This window comes from Pavona decussata, unplaced genomic scaffold (assembly GCF_977016875.1).
Source record: "Pavona decussata unplaced genomic scaffold, jaPavDecu1.1 SCAFFOLD_300, whole genome shotgun sequence".
Classification (NCBI taxonomy): domain Eukaryota; kingdom Metazoa; phylum Cnidaria; class Anthozoa; order Scleractinia; family Agariciidae; genus Pavona; species Pavona decussata.
This window is the reverse complement of record NW_028145697.1, coordinates 1,025,861-1,042,977: the sequence shown is the minus strand read 5'-3', so window position 1 is coordinate 1,042,977 and position 17,117 is coordinate 1,025,861. Positions and strand designations below refer to the sequence as shown.

The 17,117-nt window shown below is 35.8% G+C and overlaps 1 protein-coding gene across 3 annotated transcripts in view; it reads right to left on the bottom strand.

The window, feature by feature from the left end:
• Positions 1-17,117, bottom strand: part of LOC146454510 (uncharacterized) — an 81,130-nt gene that overhangs the window by 7,735 nt on the left and 56,278 nt on the right. Inside the window, exons 8-23 of one of the 3 annotated variants that reach the window (XM_085094991.1) lie at positions 14,500-14,571; positions 13,667-13,738; positions 13,383-13,454; positions 12,347-12,418; positions 10,401-10,472; positions 9,070-9,141; positions 8,386-8,457; positions 8,198-8,269; positions 7,453-7,524; positions 6,599-6,670; positions 5,168-5,239; positions 4,293-4,364; positions 2,801-2,872; positions 1,907-1,981; positions 383-457; positions 75-280 (exon numbers count right to left, since the gene is read on the bottom strand). In XM_085094991.1, coding sequence (XP_084951117.1) covers positions 75-280; positions 383-457; positions 1,907-1,981; positions 2,801-2,872; positions 4,293-4,364; positions 5,168-5,239; positions 6,599-6,670; positions 7,453-7,524; positions 8,198-8,269; positions 8,386-8,457; positions 9,070-9,141; positions 10,401-10,472; positions 12,347-12,418; positions 13,383-13,454; positions 13,667-13,738; positions 14,500-14,571 — 1,292 coding nt within the window. The remainder of the gene's footprint in view (positions 1-74; positions 281-382; positions 458-1,906; positions 1,982-2,800; positions 2,873-4,292; positions 4,365-5,167; positions 5,240-6,598; positions 6,671-7,452; positions 7,525-8,197; positions 8,270-8,385; positions 8,458-9,069; positions 9,142-10,400; positions 10,473-12,346; positions 12,419-13,382; positions 13,455-13,666; positions 13,739-14,499; positions 14,572-17,117) is intronic. The other 2 variants (XM_085094993.1, XM_085094992.1) reach the window with 2 other exon arrangements.

Here is a 17,117-nt window from a genome sequence, read left to right as displayed (position 1 = left end):
GAAATTGTACATTGTATTTAGTGCGATTCTGCCGTTAAAAATGATAAATTGTATTCATCTGTAAACAATACTACCTGCAGGACATTCCAAGCACTTAAGCTCGCTAGTATCAACGACAAACGGATTCAGAAACGTTCCCAGCGGGCAAGGGAGGATTCTATAGGCACCATTCACTTTACGTCCAAATCCGGCTCGACCAAAAGCTCGGATTAAGATGCCTCTTGCATTAGGTCCTGTCTGAGAAATGTCGATGTATTCCTGGTCATTCAACCCTAAACCGCTAAAGTGAAACGTGATTTAGATGTTAGACGAAGAATAAGAGTAGTCACCACTTGACGTGGAACATTAATTAATGCAGAAAATAGTGAAAAGAGTTACAAACAGATGAACTCTGCAGCGTTCACTCTGATCATGATCCGTAAATGACAATGTGCCAATTTTTCCTTCCTGTAAGGTTCTAAAATGACAAAAAGTACGGTTAGAACAAAACCTGGGTCCTTTATTTAATAATGAAATGACAGGAGACTGTATTTGTTAGGCTTGTATAACTGGAATAAAAGTACATGCATTTCATCATGTGTCCTAAAATATTTTCGAAACCTTCCTCTCTAATTGATCACCATAGGAATCAGGGTATTGTCATTTTGCAGGTAAAACGCTCGCTTTGTAGATGGTGTAATGACGTATGGATTGCAAAAACTGGAAATTGATTGTGTGACGCCATCTTCAAAAACTCATTAATAATTCATAAGTCCATTGACCTATCAAATAGTTGATAAAACATCACGTGCAGTGGTTTTAAAACCCGATAAAACCTCCTCCTTATTAGTATGCGGTGTTAAATGTTTTTTCTCGTATGCTAATTTCCAACGTTCACAAAAGCATCATTGTTATGAACCCCCCTTGACACACGCTTTTCCAGGAATGTTTTTGAAGCCGTTCAAAAAAACTCGCTTCACGAGTCTGCTGCTCGTGTTTTGAACATTACTTAAAGCACAGGGAACAAGACGCGAGATTCTTTTCTGTGGTTAGCAGAACCACTTTTCTCTTGGCTCTTGGTTGCGGAGAAACTGTCCTCTTCACTCCAGTGCTAGTTTGTATCTAAAGTTATTAAACCAATCGACAGATACCGTACGTTCCGAGAGTAATCGCGACTTTAACGAGCACTAAATGAAACTCTGGAAAGGACCCGTTAAAACTGGAGTTTCGTGTGGATTATATTTCCTAATAAGGGCATTATATTTTGTCAAGCAATGAACTTTAATTTGAAGTATAATAATGAATTAAAACGGTCTCTCTCGACAGCAAATTCTTATCCTTCCACAATATTCTTGATAAAAAAAATTTGTAGATTTTTACTAATAACGAATGGACAGTTTAATTTCTCTTTGCCCTGCTATGTGTATCCTCAATCTCATCAAACCATGGTCCGAGCTAGCTGGAATCAAACGCATTTTGAGTTAATAGTAATAGCGGTAATGTTAGTTTCAAGTCAAGAAAGATTAATTGCCTGTCGAAGCGCATTTACAACTTAGCTGATTTGATTAAAGGGCACTGTCGCGGGGATTACATTTTGCTGTTTGTTGTTCAAAAAGGCTCAAGAATTTAACAAAGAACCGCTTCTCTAACTTGAAATTGCTCGTAGAGCACCTTGAGGAAAATGTGAAATGATTTCCCCGAGGGAAATTTAATTATAATCAGTTGTTAGCGATTTCTTCCGAATAAACAGGAGAACTTGAAAAAAAAAAAAAAAAAAAGCTATCTGCAGGTAAAGATGATTGGTGTTAATTTCTGTAAACAAGTAGGTAGGGTTACTGTTAACAAAACTGGACCATTACTTTTTTATGTTAAAAAATGTTTTTTGGGGGGACACTAAAAATAGGTGACACTGCCCCTTTAAACTTACACATTGGTTATCAGATTAGAAACGCCTTGGAAAGAACCAAAGCTCACACTTCTTAGCTCCGTGCGTATCATATATCTGAGAAAGGAACAGATAAGTAATCGATGAATTGCAATATTATTTTTTTCTTTGTGTTTAAAACCTTTACTGTCCTTGAATTATGTACCTCGCTTTCACTATACAAGACTAAAAACTTATAGGTTTACCTATATTAGACCTGTTGAAAAACGTTCCATTTCCCGGTTTCAAAATCAAGACGTTTGAAACCTGCCAGGCAGGCGCATACCCAGAATGCCACCAAAAATATGCCATGAACCTAGTTTAATGGCATTAGCTCTCACTAGTTTCCTGTAGCTTAGTGGTAGAGCATCCGAACTAGTAATCGGAAGGTTTTAGGTTTACCGTTCGACTCCTGATAGGCGTATGCCTGTGTCACTTTCTAGAATAACACATCATTCTCAATATGCGTTGTGTTTTTAAGCCATGCTAGGTCCCTAATCCCCTGCCTACATCTCCTAATTATATAATAATTATATAAGGTATTATATAATAATTATATAATAATTATTATAAGGTGAAACAAATGTGGTGTTATGTTTTTAAGCCTCTGTGAATAGATAATGAAAGATGCATTTTTGTTTTAGTCAGTGACACAGGCATACTTGAGAAAAAAAACCCGAGTTCTGCCAACAGGAGTCGAACTTTTGATGTCCCGATTACTAGTTCGGATGCTCCGTACTACGGAGAAACTCGTGGCAGTTTGGGCATTAAACTAGAATTTCTCATTTTCTTTTTCTGAGTATGCCTGTATCGCTGACTGAAAGAAAGATATATCTACCATAAAAGTATTACTTAAAAAGTGGATTTTAGATGTAACACAAAAGGTCAACTTCTTACATTAACAGGTTTTTCTGCGGAACAGTGAAGGCTTCGGATCCAATTGTCTTGATAGAGTTATCTGAAAGCATGCTGTGGAACACCAGTATACATTTTATACACGAGCTTATGTCCTTTAAGGTGGCCGAACACAGTTTGCGTGCGCTTTACAGATTCTATTTGTGATGCTATTGAGCGTTCGCTAGGGTTGTGGTAAGCAAATACTATCGATCCCTCGATTTTATACTAAATGGATCACAAAGGTGAGTTTTGCTCTTCAAAAAACTCAGTTTCTTAATCTGTGAATCCTTCTTCATTTATCGCCGAACAAAGAAAGTGAGTTCACGAGGCGCTAAGCCTTTTTGCCAGCTTTTCTTTTTTGCTGAGATAACCTAATTAAAAGCCTCGCATGCGCATTTGACCAAAAATATTCAGTGGTTGTTTTAATGTAAATAAACCTTTTTCTAAGGAACTGCTCGTTAGAATTTTGTGAAATATGACACAACAGTAGTTCCCTAAAAGCGTAATTCGCCTACAAACAAAAACCAAAATCTAACAGAGGGTATCTCCAAAAAACATTAAAGTGCAAAAACAACATTTACAGGAGATCTCTCTGTTAAAATTACATGAAAGCAGCGTCACTATTTCAGTATTTTGTGAGTTTTTCTGGTTACAAAAAAATGGAAAAAACCTAACGAGTGCATTTTCTAAAAGTTAAGGAAAACCATTATTTGAAGACGGTTAATAGCTTCCTGTGTTGCTATGGCAACGGCATCTTGCTCAACAAGAAGTGCCAAAATTTATTCCTTCTTAGTTAATCGTGCAGCATGCTAATTTCGAGTACTCAGAAGTACGTACTTTTCAAATAATGTTTACCAACACCTGTATACTGGAAAACTGTGTTCGGCCACCTTAAACTACGTATTTTAATACGACACTTGATTGTTTTAGAACTTTGACTGCTATGCACAACTTGGAAAGACGTGTCATTTTGTTCGGTGATTTTGTAAAAATAATCATTCGGACAGTAAGCCAGCCATAGAAGTTGCTGATTTTCCTGAGAGTGGTTGTCTCTGAGGAGAAATATCAAAGATCACCTCATACCCCCTTCCTTCCCCCACCCTCCTGCACAAACAAAAGGTCATCAATGGCAGGCAATGAAGCGCTGCATGTATTGGGCAAGGGGTTACATCAGAAACTGTTGTCTCATTTCCATATTGTTTTTAGGATGACAAGAACGTATTCCTTTTAGCATGGAGATTTACCACGGCTTTCTGAAAGACAGATACATATACAGTTAGGTTAAGAACAGAAATCACCACCGACAAGCAAGCCATGAGTGATTTTTAAAAAATGTACTTCCAACACTATGCAAACTGGTATACATAGGTGAAACGAGGAGAAGAAAACGTGCAGAACAACATAAGCTTTTAAGTTTGTGTTATTCTTAAAACCCTCCATCCTGATTTCCAGAATATCTGTTATAACCTTCATGTTCCGAATACCTACATACATTAATTTAAGGTTCTTCAGATTTTTGAAAGCTTCTCCAGGGATTGATTGCAGACGGTTCTTATTGAGCAATCTGCAAAACAAACATCATTTAATAGCACTACAACAATTTACAAGCTAAATGTACCTAACCTCTTGGTAATGTGGATAACGTTAGTTAAACTCATTTGAGATTTAATTGCTTTTTCCTTAAAAACAGAAAAAGACACAAAGAAACAGATAGACACGTAATCAGTCTCCTAAATAATGCTTTTTCTTGCCATCGTTTGGCATTGTAGACCGGGATTTTTTTTCAATAGCATTCTTGGTACATACTGTTGCATGGGAATCCTGTACGGCTCTTTATGCGCCAGCCATTCATTTTCCCATGGAATAATATGGTTATTCTCTAATATGATCATTTATCTGCGCTGGTCATATTCATTTCCCAAGCATCCATGGGAAACGAGCGGCAATCAGTCTTTGTTTTTTGTTGTTGACGTTGTTTTTTTACAATCATCATAAACTTTATTAATACTTGAATTTGTACAGTAGTTCGTATGACTTTCTCCAAACAGACTTAAATAGAACGACAATCAGTCTGACCAAGCTTGACCTTGGTTTTATTCGTGTAATTTTGGAAGGGGAGTTCTAAAAATAGGAAGTACGATGTTGATGAAATGACATTGCTAAAGGCGATGAAAATTAAACACGTAGATAATGAGGGACAATAATAAATAAAAAGGTGTTTGTAATGTTCGTGTAACAAAATGACAAGAATAGTAATTGCGGGTCGTTAAAATTAATAATAGTTATGTTGTTGTTATCAATTATATGTATTGTTGCCATGGACATTTGGTTGTCTAAAAACAAAACAACTGGAAGCTTTATCCTTACAAATATCGAAGACCTGAAAGCCTGGAAAAGGTAACATTCGATATGGATGTTAAAGAGTTGTTGTCCAAAAATCTGAAATGGATGAAAGAGAATCCTCGTTATTCAATGGTGATCTTTTGCCTGAAATGATTTTGTTACGAAACCTTTTTTGTTTTACATAAATATTCAATTAATATGAAAAATGAATTATTTCTTAAAGGGAACCTTCACTCCGACAAAAAATGGACGGCAAATTGTTAGAAATAGTGTCTAAATTCTAAATGTTAGTAAAAAAAAAATAACAGTCAAGTGTACTAAAAATGGGATAAAATTGTCGCTTATTTTCGCTTTAAAATTTTCAGGGCGCCGCCATTTTGGATATTATGACGTCACACGGTTGCCGCAATTGTTAACAAGCAGAAGTTCTTTTGTGTGAAATAATAGAGCAACCGTATTACGTCATCCAAGCTAAGATGGCTGCGCCCGGGAAATTTAAAAGGAAAATAGGTGTTAATCAAATCCTGTTTTGTCTGACACAAAGATCTTATTTCCACGTTTTCCAATAAAATTCGAAATTTGATTGCATTTTCAACCATTTAACGTGAATTTATTTCAAGAGTGAAGGTTTCCTTTAAGATACGTAGTCTTTTAAAATAGATGATGACTGTTTGTGAAGTAGAAAGATAAATGGTTAAAGCCAAAGCTGAACAGAAAAAAAAAAAAAAAAACAGAACGGTTACAGGCCGAAAGGAACGCTATTCGTTGCCCTGGCTACTAGGTTGCTTGGGAACTAATAGAAATAATGCAAATGTTATGTGAATCCAGTTTTGGTTGTATGAGGAAAATCGAATATATATATCTTTCTTAATCCCATTCAGCCTGGGCTTTTTTTTTGCATTCCTAACCCTAAGGGAGGGGGCTCAAACAACCCCCCCCCCCCCTCCTCCCGTCTTGTAAATTTAAGGCCGTTAAGGCTACGATAATGAGGCTTCAAGGGTATGTTATTTGTCCCAAACTGTTTTCTTTACGGTCCATCAATTGCACTGATGGTAACATATCACGTGATAATCAAGTCAGTTGTTCTTCACAACCGCCATCTTGGATTTCTTGATTTCTCCATTACTGAAGAGAATCGTCCAAATTGATTACAAATTAATCATATCAACTAAAAATTAAATCGAAATGGTGTCAAATGTTGAAGTTACTATAAAAAAAAAACTTAAGTTTCTGATGAAAAGGTGAAAAACGAGCTGTCAAAATCTTGTTGCTATAGAAATATGCAGTCGCGTGACTAATCAAAGTCAGCAGGTTAAGTGGTGTTTGCCTTGATATTAAAAAAAGTTATGAAGTCAACGTTGGCACTTTTTGTTTAGCGCGGGCACCTTTTTGCTACCCCACACTCCAATGCTAAATAGAGTTAATATATGGTCATATATTATTTAGGCAACGTACAGGAACTTCAATCGTGGCAGATGAGAGAATATCACAGATGGTAGTTGTTGAATTTTATTCCCTGCCAAATTCCTGCAAAAAAGAAAAGTGTTACTAGAAATAACGAGGGAGTTATCAGTGTGAGCAGGTATCAAACATCAAATATCTAATTATCACTCCCCTTGGGTTTCTTCAGGGATAATTTACAACACTGTCTGGGGAGCTTTGCCAGACTGCTTGTGGCGCAGTTTACAATTAATGAAGTAATGAGTTCTGAATGTCCCTTATGTGAATGTGAATTTGAGATAGACATTGGGGGTGGTCTCACTGGCACTATACTTTTACATGGTGAATAATTGAATGTGAAGAAACTGTGCATGAAGTTCTCAAATGATTAATAACTCACGAAAAGAAAAGAAAGGAAATCACCGCAGTGAAGGAGTTTTCGAAATATGATTTAAATTTTCATAACATTTGGATAACTTTCGAGATCTAACAATTTCCTTGGCTGTTTTTAATGAAACAATTATTTCACTCACACTTCGGATATGAGATGATTATAGCCAACTCGGCGCTACGCGTCTCTTTAGCTATCTATCATCTCACATCTAACAAGCTTGAGTGGAATAATTGTATCATAGTATATAGTGGGACGTGGGAAGTATTTGATATAGCTTCTAAGGCCATTTCTAATTCGCAGAGAAATTCAAAGCAAATTTCGCTTTGTAAGAACGACCAAAAGACAATTTAATCGTCGCTGTTTCTCGTGCGTGGTATAATGGCTCATATACCATTGCTGCTAAGCCAATCAAATCCGTGGAAATGCATTGTACAATGATCCAGTTTTAACAATGTGCGTTATACATAGAACATACAGATAAAATAGCTTCGTCAGTTTGAAGAATATACTTGGTGGGAGACTACGAATTTTGTTGAAACCCAGATGCCTGCAAGAAGAAAAAATAATGTTTGCTTGCTTTAAGCACCGAAACTAGCCCGAACTTTTCAAAGTAATTAGGTGTGGATTTCATGTTTAATTTGATCAACAATTTATTAGTTGCTTTGTCATTCCACTGGTGAAAACCAGGCCTAAAATTTGTAGACAGTTTGAAATCAGCCCTTTGTTGGCAATGGTGTATGACTTCATTTCTACATGGGCGGGATTTTTGCAACCAAAGTACACTAACAGAATTGTGGCAATTTTTACTTTTGATTCTTTCTTTCTTTTCAGTACAGAAACACCATTTGTTTAAATGACACTAATGCAATGCTAATTATAGTACAAGATGCCTTTTTTTGTTTTGACTGCTCAAAAATATTTAGAATCGGTTTTATCATTTTTTCAGCACTACTTTTTTGTTTTATTTACCGGCGAATTTTTTTTATTCATGTAGCCTTTTTTATTTATCACGCTCAGTAATCCCTGAATGCTGACAGCTGAAAGCACACAGGAAAATACTTGGAAATGTTTTTGTTTTATGCAACCTCAGGTTACAAATTGACAGTTAATTTAGATGTAATTTTAATCATTGTTAAATTAGTCAAGTCAGTTACATAGGTATTGTTACCGCGGCTGCAACGCCACGTGATAAATGCAAAGAAAAATTTTAAGAAACCTACAACATCCACAATTTCGGCAGATTGGAGAATAACCCAGAGTTTAGACGTTGAATCCCATTTGATGCCATACCCCTGCAAAAAGACAAAGCGTTATTAGTCCAATCATTTAACAAGAGCTGTTGCCCTGTTAAAATAAAAGTATCTATAAGAAAAAAAATTTCTCAAAGAGGAACCTGTCGATTACATACAGTTGTCCCAATTTTGCCACATTAGAAAATATTCCAGTGGATAGGTTCACAAATCCATTTGATCCAACATATCTGCAAAACAACGAGTATCTTAGTAGACTGATTAATAGCCAGCCTAATTCGTTTGCGAATGTTAACTGTTGGGGAAAAATACCTTCAAGGGAATGAGTTTTTTTTCATTGCTCGAGGAATAAACATTTTTGCCAAATTAAAGCTCCGAAAGACTAGCAAGATTTACGGTTATTTTATCATTATCGTATTCTCCGAAAATAACACGTATTCCCTGAAGCAATGCCTTTTAAAATGAAACAGAAACATATCAATTTGGCCCCTTTCATTTTTCAACCTCACAGCGTGTTTTGTTTGATATTTCTTACATATCTACTAATAGCTAATGATCCCAAGACGAATTATCTCCCCTACCTCCCATCCCCCCTCCCCCTCCCGCGCCGCCGCCGCAATAATCATATAATCATGCCGTGCTTTTTTCCTAAAATTTGCTTACTTGGCATGGCAGTTCACGTGAGGAGCTAGTGATTTGAGGCTTGACTATTTTTTATCACCCAATGGTCATGCACGTACGTGATTTTAAACCGGCATTGAACTGGAATTTTTAATTTATTTGTTTCTTTCATTACAACCATGGACTGTATGATATAGAAAAAAAGGTGTACTGAAACTTACAAGATCTTCAAATTCGAGAGACTGAGGAACAAGCCAGGTTGGATATGAAGGATTCTATTCTTCCCTAAGCGTCTGCACAAAAAAAAAAAATATAATTAATGGAACAAAACTACAGTAACATTAACGGTGACCTATTAATGAAACGGTATTGGTAGATTTTTTGTTTGATATTTTATTTTTATTTTTATAGACAAACACAGAGCAATACAGCGCAAAAATAAATGATAATCTTAAACTGACAGAAAATTACTTAGTTCAATAAAAGAACAATTCAAATATAGTCGTAACCAGAATGCACGAACTGGACTATTTGTAACAATGGAACGTTTAGATAGCAAGCAAGCAAACATAGCAAAAGAAAGAGAAAAAGAATTTCAAACGGATTGCTACCAATTCAAGAAAAAGAAAACACTTCTACACGCCTACAGGTAATAAATGGGGGGACGGAGGCGGTATTGCCTCCAGGGCTCATAAAGGCATATTATAGAAAGGAACACTGATCCCAGTTGTTCAAAGCCCAAGTAAGCTAATCCTGGGTTAACGTGAACTTTGATTCGAGTATATTTACTCATCCATAAGGATTCGTCCAAAAGATTTTTGTCCTTAGACTTTACTTTACCATTAGCTTAATTCAATTTTCAATTTCAATTCAATTCCTTTATTTTGCCATTAACCAGAAAATACAACATAAATACATTAAAGATGATACACAATATTCCTACTATTACAATATTCCTACTAAACTATTTACAAGATTTTTTTTAATGAGCAAGACGAAAACCATGGTTAACTTTTTAATCGTGGATTAGCGTTAATCGGCTTTCGAACAACCCAGCCCTGATGAATACTATCGGAACAAAACAAAAACACAAACATAGCAATAGGGAAAAGGAAGAGTAGGGTTAGAGGCTGGATAATACGACCGTAATAATGCTACCGTTAATCAGTAGAAAGAGGCTACTGACCATGGACAGTAAAAGGCTCAACACCTTTCTTGTATTAAGTACGGTTTAAACTGAGCTCTGATCCACAGTTGGACAGATAAAAACAATAAAGCGAGTAAGAACATAAAGCTAATTTATACATTTTTTTTGTATTTGGATGTCCCAGGCCTAAGACCTTAAAGAGCAGTCAGTTTTTTTGAAAATATAGTTGCTTGGCAAAATGTTAACCTGTTGCAGGAGAGGGGCGACATGCTTGGAAAAGGTTTGGGTTTTATTACGTTACCATGAAAAACTTGGGATGTTTCGTTGGAGAAGGTACACACCGTATCATTTTTTGTATCCCATTTTTACAGTTAAAGAGAGAAAGAGAGTTGAGATAGCACTCACAACATTTTCAAGTCAGATAAACCTGCGAAGATTTCTGGGGCGAGATGTTGAATTTTATTTGATGCCATTTTTCTGAAAAAAAGAAAAGGAACTCTGTTAGTTCATCGAAACAAGGGAGAGCAAAACGATCAGTAAAAACATATCATGCTCCGACACGTTGTGACAGTGTAGTACCATTCTCTATTTAGCCACCAAACTGCAAAATGATCAGTTGCAGGCAATTACATTAGGCAATAGTCATATCAATCAAACTGAGTCTTATCAGATCTTTCCTTTTTTTTTACCCACAACTGTCACAGCTGACTTTCATCTCAAAATAATTCTGTTACTTTTGCACAAGTTGTATGAGATTCCTGAGGAAAAATCCCTTTTCGGTGAGCTGAAAAGGATTCACGTGAGAGCCGCCAATAATGTCTTTGCCACACTTATCTGGTACACACTTACTGATAAGGTTTGAGCCTATGCTAAATCATTGCATACGAGACACCTATAGGAGCAAAGGCTGCTTCTATCAACTCATAAGTGCTTTTATGAGATGTCGGTACTGATCCTATGAAATATTTTTTAAACCTTTGCTGTAAATACAATCTTCGAAGAAAATGGACTTTTGCGTTGCCAATCTTAATCTTTCATTCTTATATTCATATTCATTTATTCATCCTTCACGCCTTTATTCACTCCGAACTCACAATATAACCAGCTGCCAGTTGGCGTGATAGCTCTGTTGGGAGAGCACTGCACCGGCATCGCAGAGGTCATGGGTTTGAATCCCGTTGAAGCTTACTTTTCGCAACTGCTTTAGTTAAATACTAATTGCGAGGATACTTCTTCTATTTAATACAACCTTATACTAACTTTCTTCGTAATTCAATAAGTTATGTGGAACTCCGCCGATAATCGAACTAGAGTCATACCGGACGTCAGGTGTTTCAAAAATGTCGCAGGGCGTTGAATTTTATGGACATTTTAAGTAGGTATTTTGGAGAGAGATCTCCTTGTGAATAGGCTGATAGATTAGGTAATTTATATTAGTACTATATGACCACATAAGCTGTTTTGCTTTTAACCCATCGTGTAGAAACAAAGTCTTTGTTTGTTTGTAGTTGTTTGTTCAATCTTACGTTGTTCGTAGAAAAACCAAAAAAGGTGTAACTGTTATATTTTTTTTGCAGGTCTTAATTTGGGGGTTCTGTCTTTACTTATCTGATAAAAATGATTTCTGTGCACATGTTGCTAACCCGTGATCCCATGAACTGGGGCCAATTTATTGAAACGTTAATAACTGTAACCAACAATCTGGGCCCTTGTTATTCCACCCTCAGTCAGAAAAAAAATTCAATAAACATTGTTAGAAGCTTCTAGTGATAATTATTGAACACGGTTTTGGACTTCTCAGTGAGTTTGTTTTTGTGTTCGCATGTGAAGCCAGAGGCTTAGCTTGTAAACTACCATCTAGATGACAACAACAACAACTTTATTCTACCCCCTACAGAGCACTACAGCTGAAATGACCTCAAACGTACAACGAAATATAAAAAGGTGTATTGGCTTCCTAAAATGACTTAAATAAAAAAATAAATAAAAAGGAATTTCAGTGGAATCCACGGAGTGGCTCTTCTCTCCACTGTCTCCAGGTCGAATTGGAATTTGGAAATGTTGGTTTTTGTGGAGGGAGGAAAACCGGAGTACCCGGAGAAAAACCCTCGGAGCAGGGACGAGAACCAACAACAAACTCAACCCACGTATGACACCGAGACCGGGAATTGAACCCGGGCCACATTGGTGGGAGGCGAGTGCTCTCACCACTGCACCATCCCTGCTCCCTTGAGAGTTCAGGATGCCATTATGGTGGCAAATTGCATGTGATTGGGAACAAAGAATCAAGCTTCAGCAAAAACTAGTAGGATAAATAATACACACATACCTTAGGCCCAAATTACACTTACAATTTTTGCAGTTTGGACAGATTTGAGAACACTTTTTCTGGTAAGTCCACTATAGCGTTCTTTTCAAGGTTTCTAGAGAAGGCAAAAGTTGTCAGACGGTAATAATTATAAATATCAAAGTTTAAGGGACACATTTGAAAAAGTAAATATATATGTGGCACATAGAAAGAATTATTTCCTGACTTGGAAGGCGTATAGTATGCATATGTTTCTTTAGAGGTCGGGAAAATAGACCAGTGACGTCATATCGTCAGCGAGAACGTCATTTTTTCTTCACAGCCGCCATCTTGGATCGGCCATCTTAGATTTCCAAAATCAGAAAAACCCTTCAAATTGGCTTAAAATTTATCCAAACTGATCAGTAAGAATATATTGTTATATCAATGTAAAGTCACGAAGACATACTTATGCCCATAAATCAAAATCAAACTTTTCTCATAAAGAGGTAAAAGAAATCCAAATTTGGGGAAAAAATCAATCTGTTAAAACTTGTCTTCATGGAAAAATCAAGTCCCGTGACCAACTAAATTATTTATGTCAAATTGGTTGCCTTTATATTGTAAAACATAGGGCCGTATAGGGTTAATGCTACACTTAAAAATTGAGCTCAGAGTAATAGCTTGAGTTTCCAAGTGCTTGACAACTTGCTGCAATATTTTTGTACTGGTAGTACGTAAGGATTTTTGTCTTTGTTTGCTGCTATGTTTGATACAACAAATATAACATTACATTCATTGATGCAACAATTAACAGGTAACACACAGTGAGCCTTTGAGCGAAAACAGTCACTCGTTTGCGATAAGGTGTAGTATCAACTGCTCGTTCATTTTGTGATTGAAGGTTGTTCAAGATGCTTTGAAAGTCTCTCAAAGCATAACTAATGGCCTTAAATCGTTATATGTACAAGCAGTTCATATGATTTTCTATAATTATTTATATGCCAAACGATATGAAACTATTGCGCTTCCTTTAACAATCTACTTGTGTATATCCCAGCAAATAATAAAACAAAAACGTAAGCAAACCACAAACTTACAACTCTCGCAGGTTGGATAACTGCGTAAATACTCGCTCTGGAAGCTCAACTATTGTGTTCTCAACAAGATTCCTATAGGTACAAAACGACAGCAACAAGAAGGTTAACATATTAGATTAGTTAGCGTAGCACCTCCAATTAGCTTGCACTAAAGCTAATTATTGCAATTTTAAGCATAGTACAACGAGCAGGGCTAAAATTCACTTCCATAAAGACTCAAGGCTTAACGAATGAGTGAGCTACTGAATGAATAAACAAATAAATTCATTTGCGGTGAAACTTACAACACTTTTAAATCAAAGAGACTGAAGAATACTCCATCGGAGAGATGTTTAATCCTATTCGATGCCAAAATCCTGTTTAAAAAAACGCATTTAGTTTATTAAGTAAAGTAACAACAAAACATCATGCAATATAAATGGAAAAAGCATGCCCAGTATTTCCTACTGAGCATGCTGTTTTGACAGAGTAATGGCCTTTATTCTAACCATTTTCTATTCGTTCTACGAAACCAGTTTACTACGCTGGCCATAGCAAACAAAAACATTCAAAAGATTTCACTTTTGCTAATACAATGCAATACTTTATTGACACTCCCCTGGTGGGGCTTTTCAGTGACAATGCAATTAACAATACCATCATACCTATAAAGAATTTTAATTCTTATAATATCTATTACATAATTAAAATTATGTAATAGATATTATCACTACATACTATACACTTATAATAAAATGAATACTAATAAGATACTAAATACCATCATGACGTCCTATTACTATTACTATTTCGAGTTAATGGGGTTCTTTCTCTGGTTGGTATTTTTTGGGGTATCCTTATTGTTGCCATCTGCCCTAAGGTTAGTGGAATTAATTTTGTGTTATCTGTTGCTTAAAATTGCTGTGTTTTAAAGCCTAAACCGTTTTGGTCCTTATTTTGTCAAGTCAAGTCTTCTCCCATGACCTGATTTATTTTAGACGAAGATTGAAATGATATGATGGTGCATATATCTTTAACAGAAATACCAACACAAACTCAATTTGCAGTGGAAAATTGAAGGTTGGCATTAGTGACGCCATTCAATTATACATGCAATCTGTCTGCAAAGTGCACTTACAGTTTTTGCAGCCTTGACAGATTTGAAAACAACCGTTCCTGTATCTCATCTAAAACGTTATTTGAAAGGTCCCTAGAAAAAGTAATCGATGACCGTAATTTAAAACGGGAGACATTAAATTAACACTTTTGGGGAATGCGTAAGGATTACATGAACATCAATTACACTCGATGTCAGTATATCAAATCCCAAACGGGTGAGTCTTCGAGTGGGCTAGAGAGGGGCTTTACTCGTTTACGGTTCGTCAGCAATGTAAAATCGATAATCAAACTCCTTGAAGGTAACAGAAAACAAACAAATAAACAAATGATATGGAGTAAATAAAGAGATAGAACTTACAAAACGTTCAAATCCAGCAGACTAGAAAGTACTCCTGTTGGCAGAGTTTGAATTGTATTCGATTTCAAAATTCTGCAAGATAACGAACGGTGTTAGTTCAATGAAGGGAAGTAAGTCTACATCCACTGATTCTTGTTTAACGTGTAATGTTTAAAGGAAGCAAATAACTTCATTTTGGCCATGTAGTTTTTGTCGTAACAAACAGCGAAACTACTGCAAAAGTTATTAGTAAGTCTACTTTTGACAAATGTCATGTTTATAGTTGATCTGATATAGTTTTAAAAACGGAACCTCTACCCTTAAAACAAATTGTCGTCAACTGCTGAAAATACAGTAGAATCCTGGTAACTCCAACTCCAAAGGGAAACGAAAAACTGTTCGAGTTAGCGGGGTTTCGAGTTATCGGGGTCGATAAAATATTCAATTTTTCAGGTTAGTAATTAATAGTTTATTGATTTTCAGCACTTCGGTATACAATACATTGCAAATTAAGCTTATTTCACGAGAAACTAATACATTTTGTAACAACTGTAACGATTATGCATTCTTACGACAATGCAATACTGTTAATGTAACTTAGTTTATTTAATACACTCGATTTATGTTCCCTTTTGCGTCGTCCAGTCTTTGTTCTAGTGTTAGAATTCGATCACACGATAAGAAAAACTAATGAAATATCTCAATGGGCATCCGTAGCGAGTTATAAGAAACGGAAATTCGAGTTATCGGGGTAAATTGTGATCAAGGGAAACGAAATTAACTTTGAGTTAGCGGGATTTTCGAGTTATCCGAGTTCGAGTTAACCGAGTAAAAATGACAGAAAAGTTGGGTCAAATTCAAGGGAATTGAGACTCAGTTCGAGTTATTCGAGTTCGAGTTACCGGGGTTCTACGTACTGTAGAGTCTAAATTTCAAAGCTTAGTTGGACAATTGGAGATATGATTTTAGTGTTCTAAGAATTGTAGTTTATTGCTGCCTATCGTCACGTTTAAATTTTCCGCGTACCGCCAGTTTGGATTACATGGCGTCAATGGTTACCTAATTGTTTTATAAAAGGGAGTTTTGCTTGCCAACAATAGCGGTAACCATGTGATGCCATAAACTCCAAAGTGGAAGTGCACAAGAAATTAAACCGCAAAAATGGGCCATAATTATGACCAATTTTTAGATTTCACCACTTTTTAGACTAAACCAGATTGAGCTCCGAAATTTAAACTTCTTTGGTTCCCTCCTAAACTTAGGCTTAAGATTTAAGCTCTTGTCGACGTAAGACACATCCGTAACCTTCTAAATTTTTCATTTCGAGCGTCCCGACCAATTCATTTTGCAAGCATACAACGTATTGGAAAAATTTACCAAGTTCTTAAAATGCGGCATTCTTTTCTTTATATAACCCAGTACAAATAAGAACAGACTCGCTGAAGCGGGCCACAAACTTACAATTCTTGCAAGCTGGACAAGTTGATGAATACTCGTTCTGGGAGCTGAGTTATTGCGTTTTCGCCAAGATCCCTACAAACACGAAAAGGGAACAAAAGAAAAGATGTAAAAAACATGTTTAGCCCATTTTAGCAAAAAGTAGGGCATAATATGGTTATGGCTGGCTCCAAAAATAACAAAAAAAAAAAAAAACAATCTCGGGAAGTAATCATTATGAAAAATCTAAATCTCTACTTCAAAATACAAATATTGTATTATAATAGATAAAAAGTTAAACAAATAAATAAGGAAATAAATGTATATAGAAACGAACGAAGAAATAAAGCAATGGATGAATGGATAAATGAATCAATCAATCAATCAATCAATCAATCAATCAATCAATCGATCAATCAATCAATTAATGAGAAATGAATGAATGAATGAACTATCGAATGAATAAATAAATAAATAAATAAATAAATAAATACATATAATATGTGAGAAACTGATATGGTATTAGACTTACAATTTTTCCAGCCTATGCAAGTCAGCAAATACTTTTTCTGGTAGCTCAACTATTGTGTTATTTCCAAGATCTCTAGCATCAAAATAGTAGTGCACAAAAAGGTTATCCATGTCATTAAAGTATTAGAGGTTGGGAAAGAAATAAGTTTGATGAAATTTATCAATTAATTTCCCTATTTACGTCTGTTGTGACCTCTGTCACTATCAAGGGCTATAATTCCTCACAAAAAATGTAAAAAAAAATGTTCAAGTTTATCAGGCCCCGGTTGTTCAAAGAGCGGATAACTTTATCCAGCGGATATGTCGTTATCCAGAGAATAAAATGTATTGGT